The 8,632-nt window shown below is 43.3% G+C and overlaps 1 protein-coding gene across 1 annotated transcript in view; it reads right to left on the bottom strand.

Moving 5' to 3' along the window:
* Positions 1–8,479, bottom strand: part of LOC106964172 (probable G-protein coupled receptor 158) — a 13,413-nt gene extending 4,934 nt beyond the window's left edge. The window contains exon 1 of the mRNA XM_015059517.1: positions 6,769–8,479. Coding sequence (XP_014915003.1) covers positions 6,769–7,631 — 863 coding nt within the window. The 5' untranslated portion in view covers positions 7,632–8,479. The remainder of the gene's footprint in view (positions 1–6,768) is intronic.
* Between the last annotated feature and the right edge of the window lie 153 nt (positions 8,480–8,632).

Raw genomic sequence — 8,632 nt, 5'->3', positions numbered from 1 at the left:
GTGTAAAAACATAAGTTTTTTTGTCACTATTAGGCATTTACTTTCTGCTTTAGGCCAAACAGAGTTACTAAATGCTTTGATAAATCATTTTAAATAATTTTGCTTAATTTAAGGCTACCTTTTAAACTACATAACATAGGTCAAATGTTTTGGGTATGATCCTACAAGCAACAGTTTGCTTACATTCCAACATAAGCAACTCAGATCAGAGTTTTGTGTTTTCTGCTCTAAAGCATTGCCTTTGTTGCCCTTACGTCACTTGTAGCTAATCTGGTGGTATGCTTAAGGTCGTTTTCCACTTTGAAGACCCTCTATGTCCAAATTTTTACTTCCTGGCTGATGACTTGAGATGATGCTTCCAAATTTCTGCACAATATTCTTTCTTCATAAAGCCATCTAATTTGTGAAGCACACCAGTCCCTCCTAAAGCAGAACCTCTATTCAAAATAAAGATGCCAGCCTCTGTACCTCACAGTTTGGGATGCTGCTATGCCTTTTTCCTTCAGTGTCTCCAAAAATGAAAACCAATCTGAAATTGAATTGAATTGAATTAGCAAAATTTCAGATTTAATTGTGCAGAATCATGCGTTTTCCACTCAGATTCCTCCCATATAAAGTCTCTGTTAGTCCTGTTTCTTACATCTCAGGACGATGCAACGAGTATTTCTGCACACGGAGGCTGAAAACCTTTGCAACAGCTTGAACTCTCCCAAAAAGCTTGAGCGATACACCTCAGCCTGCTTATATAACCGACTGAGTTTAGTTCAGTTTAACATTTTCCGTCTAACCTGCTGGGTTTGGAGCCAAGCCCGGTTTCTATATCCGTCCATGACTGTCTCTCTCTCCCCCTCTCTGTCTCTCTCTTCCTTCACACACAAACATTTATTCAGGATGCTCAATCTTCTGTGATTACACTCTGCTGTCTCCTTCTCCATCACAAAGAAAGGCTGCATAATCACACACACTGTCGCTATCCTTTACTGTGATGTGGAGCCTGACACCTGTTATCTCCATCTGCCTGCTGGGAAGAGGAACAAACAACCATGGCAAGACGCGATAGTCGCCATCTTTCATCGAGAAAGACAAAAAAAAAACTTGTTGATTTCGGACGGTAAAATACTGCACAGGTTTCACAAAGTATGGCCGTACGAGTCTCTGCAGAACATGTTAGGCCTTCCTTTGGTTTGCTCTTTATTATTTCGCTGCTCGTCCAACTTTACCAAGTCTGCCAGAGACGCATTTGCTGTATTTTACTCAAAGGTCTGAGCTACGTTTCGATTCTGAAAGAGCCGTGATTGCTGTTTGTTGCACCTTTCCAGTCAGCTCCGGCACTTGGCAGAGAGCCTGAAAGAAGCAATCATTTCAACCTTCAACAACGCTCCTGAATGTTGGGTAATCTGTGTTTAGCAGCGCCTCGAGGCACTCTCTCTTCTTCATGGTAATGCCTCCACATTTCGTAACAAACCCAAACGTCTCCACTTGAATTTTGATCGGCTTTACGGAGCCTTAAGGTCTGTCCGTGTGAAGCTGACTCAGAGGGAGGCTGATTCGGGGTGGAGAAAACGTGGTGGAATTAGGCAATGGCTCGTGATGTTCCATCTGAACCCGACTTAGCTTCTATTTTTAGGAGCTTCGTCTCAAGACCAGGGATTGGAACGGAGGAAGCTGCAGAGACCAATGGATTACAGAAAGTCAAGAGAGGATGGGAGTGTGACACTTCTGGCAACTTCTTTGCACTGAGCTCAATTTGTCTTGGTGTGCTTTTTCCCCGCTTGGCTACTGACCTTAAGGATTATTCTAAGAGCTCTTAAACACGTGAATCTTTCTGTGTTGAATTTTACAAAGAAAACACAGCCCAATAATTCACCTCACTTCTGTGTTTTGTTTTTTTTTTTGTTTTGTTTCTTCTGCGCCCCCCCTATGGATTACAAATGGCTGTCTGGTTGAAACGACGCGTGTGACGGGGGAAGGGGGCATCAACTTTTTTGGGGGCAAAATGAATGTACGTAGCTGAAAACAGACACCAACATCGGTAGCCTACAAGCTACTTGTTAAGCTTAAGGTTCTGTATTGACATTAGCTAGTCATCTTTTAGCTAACATTACCTGCATCCAACAGCTTTACTCAACTCAGTCGGTTAGTTTGGAGGGAAAAACTGTGAAAAGTTCTTTGTGTTTTGCTGGTTTGCTGCCATGATTCTAACACAAACCTACGTAGCTCCGCACTGCAGCAGCAGGTCTCCTTCACAGGTGTAAACTCAGCGCGAGCGTCGTAGCGCTCATGTTGCTTTTAAAGGCGGCTCGGAAAAACAGGTTACAACATGTTAACAACGGATTAAACAGTTTTAACTGATAAAAGTGACAGAGGACACAAATATGGGAAGTGTGGAAGCCTCTACTGTATCAAATTTACAGAGGAATAACAGAGAGTTGGCCATTCTAAGGTAAAAACCCAGCGCATACAGTGTTCATGTTTTGTTTTTGTTTTTTTTCACCCAGACGGCTCCCCCCCCCCCCTGCAATGACACGGCGCCCCCCCTAGGGGGCGCGCCCCACAGTTTGAGAACCTCTGCTCTACACTGACCTGGAATTACACAAATTAGATTTAATGCCTGACTTTTCTGCTTCTAAATCCCAGTTTGTGTAATGCCAAAATCATTTAAACTCAGCCAGCCCTTTCTTGGCAGAGGCAAAACAAGTCAATTGATTTAATAATGAATTTGTTTGCTTTATGTACTTAATCACCCTGTTTTTCCAGATGTCTTTGGGATAAAATAAAACAAGCAGGTTGTTCGCATCTCCCAGGGTAATAAACACCGTCGCTGCAGCTGTTTTATTTGTGCGACGTCCCAGACAGGCCGCTCATAATTTGCGGGGATGAGCCAGAGACATCAGAGTGAGGCACAGCTGCTGCAGCCAGTTTGAAACCACATGTGGGCTTCGAGAAAGATGCTTTACTCATAAGTAACAGTCAGAAACATCAGCAGGGTTCCCCCAAAAAGCTAGAACCAGTGGTAAAGCAAAGATACTTAAACCACAATTTGGCTGTGACTCCCTCACATATCTTGTCTTCTGCAGCTGCAGTTAAGACTTCACCAGCCATCCTGTTGGAACTGTGGTCATTCAATTTTTGTTAATAATATATATTTTTTTTAATATTTGTTTAAACTGTGACTATGTTGGGACAGCATGGTAGGAAAAAATCTGCGAAAAAAAACGTAGCTTCTCTACCCGCTTTTCAAGAAAGGACTTTAATGAAATGATTTCTCATTAAAGTCCTTTTCTTTAATGAAAAGAGAAGGAGTTTCTTTTCATAAGAAAAGAAAGTACTTTCTTGGTAACTTCAAACAACCAATCAGAGTCAGAATGCGGGGCTTAGAGCTGTCAATCACAATCTAGTGTGGCACTGCTAATCACTCTCGCCCTGCCATCTCTCTGCCCCCTGCTCTCTGCTATTGCTACAGCTTTTCAAATCCTGTTGTGAATGCTAAGGCTAGTTAACATAGCCACCGATGACGGCAGATAAACCATCATTAGTTTATCCACCTTCAGCACATTTAGCAGCAAGTACGTGAGATTGATTAACAGCATTAAGAACCTCCTCCTGGCTCTGTATGTGTGTTTCTATCACAACATGGTGACAGTTTCAAAAAATATGTTGAAAAATAAAAAACTTATTTTTTATGAAAATTACATGCTGCAACTTCAATGAAATTTTCATATCCCTGGAGCTTTTTTACCTTTTGGTTTTGTAGGGAATTTTCTGGGAATTTATAATTTTCTGCTGCATAATTATAAACTAGAATGAAAATGAAAAACACTGCTTTCAGGCTCTCTGCAGTTAAATATGTGATGTGTTTTTATTCAATCCCCTCAGTCAGTAATTAGTCGAAACACGATTCACTGAAATTACAACCGTTTCAGGGTACGAACTCCTGCCTGGATCTATGGAAACAACCCTTCTCAAGAGTCGCAATAACTTTTACATTATCTGAATGTCCCTAATCAAGCATGTTACTCACCTACTCTGTTTAACAAGGCACTTGGATGCACTGTATGGAGATAAGGTAAGACGATGCTTGCAGCTTGATAATTTAGACAATGTTCTGCTGAGAAACCCGAGGCTCTGCTTTTTAGATGGACGCTAACAATGTCAAGTAGCTCTTAACTTTACAGAGACTGTATTCCCTGATGGCAGGAAGCTCCGTCAGCAGAATAAAACTCTCTTGTTGAGGAAGGAGTGGAGATCAACTCGTTCAATGTGATCTTTTATTATTCCAGGGTTTAATCCAGGGAAGCATTTTTAGGATCTGCTAAGCGGATGGACAGATCTACTTTTGCCTAGACATGAAACAGAACTTCTTGGTTTGAATGCCTTCCCCAAAGTAAAGACTAGTTTGTGTGTATGAGAGTTAATTAGGTTTAATGTTGATTTGAAAAGATTTGCGAACATCTCAGCAGTGTGTGACGTTGTGACAGAGCGGATGTTATATGTTGTTCCTCGATGTGTTAGGTACGATCCATTGGTGTTTGGTCTTTTTGTTTCACTTATGTCCATATTTTAATCAAAAGTTTTTTTCATTATGGGAAATGTTAGTGTACCCCAGGTATCAGTAAAGTTAGTCTGATTGTATTTTGGATTTGTTTGTTTATATTAGCATTTCTTTCTCTTTACTGGTTCATTAGATCAGGTTTCATTTCACCTTTGCATCCTGCTGGATTGGCTTATTTTTCACCTCAGCCGTGTCATCCCGCTTCTCCACATTCGCTACCATTTTGTATGTTTTTTCTTCGATTGTAAAATCTATGACCATTCCTGTCTGCGTTTTGATTTTGATTTGGTTCGACTCCTGGAATTTCCTACATTTCTTCCTCTCTTCTATGGATGCAGCCATATAAAAATTTAGGTCGATATTGATATGTGATTTTAATATTGCTGTTACGGCCGATAACCAATATTCACCATTATTGTATATATTTCTACCCTTTGTGGAAAAAACAAGCACACCGCTGTCTTCACCATTGCTTTTCTGATTCAGTTAAACTACCCACAATCCTGTGCTGCATCACTTTAGTTTTCACTTTCACTGTCCACACCAAGGTGGTAAAATATATCAGTTGTTAACATTTGCCCAAATGTATCTTCTCTTTGCCTGTTTTCTGTCTGAAACACCAAAAAAAGGGCCACTAATGCCACAAAAATCTTAAATACTTATTTGGCTGAGATTCCTTTGTAATTAATCATAAATGATTATACTGACACAGACAGGTGAAGGATACACCTCTGCTCACTGATGCAGCAGACAGTGGCTCTGAATGGATGATATTTCATCGTTTATTCATGATTGTATCGATTGTTTCAAGACGCTCTTAGACTGGAGGCTTGAAATACGAGCTGGTTGTGTGTAAGTGCTGCCCTCCCTCTTCTGCTCCTCCTCCCTTCGTCCACAACCAGCTAAGCTTGACGCCTTCATAAAGACACGCTGTATAAATCCTCTAGTGTTCATTAAACTACAGGCAGCACAGCTGTGTTTTGACAGGTAGGGTTGTTGAATGTAGAGGGTCTACTGGCGTCTGTGAAGATGTCTTTACTCCCATCTGTAAACAGGGCTAAAAACCTGCAGGGTCGTGTCTGCATCAACTGTCATTATTTATTGTCAAATATGCAATGAGTTACACGTTCCGAATCCCTAGGCTCATTTTATCAAGTTGCTATCCGGAAATAATCTAGGAGGAGCGGCTCAGGTGGGAGAATCTGTCAACAGGACAACTATGCAGCAAAATTGAGGCCATAAAATTTGTTTAAAGAAGCCGCATTATGTGTTTTCCAGCCACATAGTGGCATTTTACAGCACAATCAAGCAACTATGTTAGATTGAGTTGTTATATTGAACCTCTGTCTCTTTAAGAAACTTCTGGCCTTTCAACATTACGCCTTTATGAACTCATCACAACATTTCTCCTCTATTAACCCTTTAACAATGTTTTTAACAGCGTTGCGTTGAAAAGTAGCTCCTATAATGAGCTCAGCAGATCTGTAATTCCACCAGGTGTTTGCTAATTGCTGCTGGCTAGTCTGAAGGAGCAGAGTGGGGGATTCGCAGAGGAGGGCTGCTCTGTGAGGCAGAAGATTGGAAGCTTTGAGGATGAGCTTCATCTTTCTACCGCTCAATGGTTGCCATGGGAGATTCAAAGATTTCTCAAACAAGCACGAAAGAATCAAAAACTCCATGTACATTTTTGATGCCCCTTTAAAATATTTTTAGTGTCAGTTTTTCTTTAAACTGAAAAAAATTTAAACTAAATGGAATTTTGAACCTTAAGAGACATAAGATTTACCAGAAAAGTAAAAGAATACAAACCTTTTTTTTCTTCCTTTTTTATTTTTATTTTTCTCTTTTAAAATACATTTCCAATTCCTTAATGCAACAGCGGGAAAAGTTTTGTCCAGCCCCTGTGGTGTGTTGATTCCACGCCACACTTTTCAGGTTGTTAGACGTTAAACTTTTTGAAAACAATACCCAATTTTTTTCCTACTTTGCAATTTCTTTAACTACTTTTGTTGGTTTCTCATAAAAAAAGTCCTAATAAAATGTAATTATAGTGTGTGCCTAAAACGACGGAAAATTAAGTCCAAGTGGTGTGAATACTTTTGCGGCATATTAGATTTGGCAGTGTGTTCATTAAGTGTCACCCGTCTTCCCAAGAATAATAGTATCAGTAATATTGCTACTACTAATAAAACAATATTTTTGCATTTTCCTCTCACCTGAATTCTGGCGCAGAGTTGCTTTTCAGTCCATAAAACCTAGCAGACAAGGTGAGCAGCCAGTACGGAACGAAAGCCCCGTGCTCACACTCCAGGTACGGTGCGGACCATTTGATCTGGCTCTTGTCCAGAAGGTGACTCCCGCCGCCGGAGCCCGAGCCTTCGGGGACGCCCCTATGCGCCTGGGGTCTCCTCTCGTCCCTCAAGTCGTGGAACCAGTCGGTCTCCGGGCTCCTGTTCTTCAGGCGGCGGTGCGCGGACCCGGAGAGGTCCTGCAGCACCACCTCATTTCCGGTCCTGGTCGCCTGGAGGAAAACGTGTGGGCCGGGGGTCGTCAGCGGGTCCGCGTGCAGGGTCACCACCGCCCGGTGGATCTTCGGGTCCCCCTCCAGGATGCTCTGAACCAGAGCGTGGTACCAGCCCGTGTCCCCGCGGAAGGTTCGCTCGCGGGACCTGTTGGTTTGCAGGATCATGTTGAGGAAGTTGGTCGCGTGCGCCACCGTGTCCAGGACGCTGTGGAGGGAGTAGTGGGAAGCGACGTGGAGGCCGCCGCGCAGGCTGCTCAGCTCATACCTCCGGGAGCAGTTGACCTGCCTCAGCGCAGAGGAGTCTCCCGTGTGCAGGAAAGCCGTCACCACCCGGGGGAGATCCTCCTCGATTTTGTGCGCGACCACCGCGCGCTCCGTCGGCTGGAGCGGGTGCGGAGTGGGACGGTGGGGCGGCTCCTTGTTGACGCTCTGCGTACTGAACGCCGCCGGCGGGTGCTTCTCGTCCCTGTCGTTATCAGACCACTCCACGTAGCCGTAGTTTGATCCCAGAACGAGCCCGGTGTGCAGAAGCAGCGCGAGGAGGATGAGAGCCATGGTGGTTCCTCACAGGCGCAGAGGGGACACCGCGGGCACCTGGCAAGCTGCGCTCATCGCCAAATCCTCTTTCTCTGCCTCTCTCTCTCTCTCTCTCTCTCTTTCGCTCGGTGTCTCTCGGTGCTGCTATTAGAAACTCTTTGTCAAACACAAACCACAGAAGGTCCTGAATTTTACAGCCATTACGTCGTCAAATACGACAGGAATCCCCATCACCACCACTTCTAATCGGGGGCTTCAAAGGAAAGCGTAGACTTTCATAAAGCGGCTGTCCGAAAAAAGAAAGGGAAAAAAAAATCCTCGGAACTCCGTTAAATCTACGAACACTTCTCCCCGGGAGAGGTGTAGTGCTGCTGCCGCTCCTGCTCTGGACTAAACAACCGTGGAAGAGAGGAGCAGCACCGAGATGTTCCCGAACTTCAGTTCCCTCCCAATAATAAAAAAAAAAAACCCACTAGGCGATGCTAAGTGTCGCCCACGGTGTGCGCGCGCGCGTGTGCCGTGTTATGTGTGTGGTTGTTTCTCAGCGCGCGTCTGCAGGGGAGGTGGGCGGGGCGTGGGAACATACTGGGAGCTGTCCGGTGCTGAGAGCAGACCGGTTCCCTGAGGGGAAAGATGAAAACAGGAGGAGGCTGTTGTTGGTGGAGAATCGGAGGCAACTAGAGACGGGAATTCATTTTCAAACTGAATGGAGTCAAGTGAGATGCTAAAAACTGTTTATTAAAATGTTGAAACAACAGTAACTCACTAGCAACACCCAGGTGAAAAGAAATGTACTGAAATCTAATATACTAAATGTATTTCAGAAATTATAGTGAAATAAATTTCAAGAGTGGTACTTTGAAGCAACTTATTTCGCACTTTAAAAAATACAATTAAAATTAAATTTAAAGGGTATTTCATTTACTTTTGTGTGCTAAAATGGAACAATTTGAAGCACACTTAAGCTTATTTTCTGCCAGAATAATATGTTACAGGATGTTATTTTAAATGAACGGTGC

The sequence above is a fragment of the Poecilia latipinna genome, unplaced genomic scaffold (assembly GCF_001443285.1).
Source record: "Poecilia latipinna isolate Pla-1442-1.1 unplaced genomic scaffold, P_latipinna-1.0 Scaffold1631, whole genome shotgun sequence".
In the NCBI taxonomy this organism is placed as follows: domain Eukaryota; kingdom Metazoa; phylum Chordata; class Actinopteri; order Cyprinodontiformes; family Poeciliidae; genus Poecilia; species Poecilia latipinna.
This window is presented reverse-complemented; position numbering and strand designations above follow the sequence as displayed.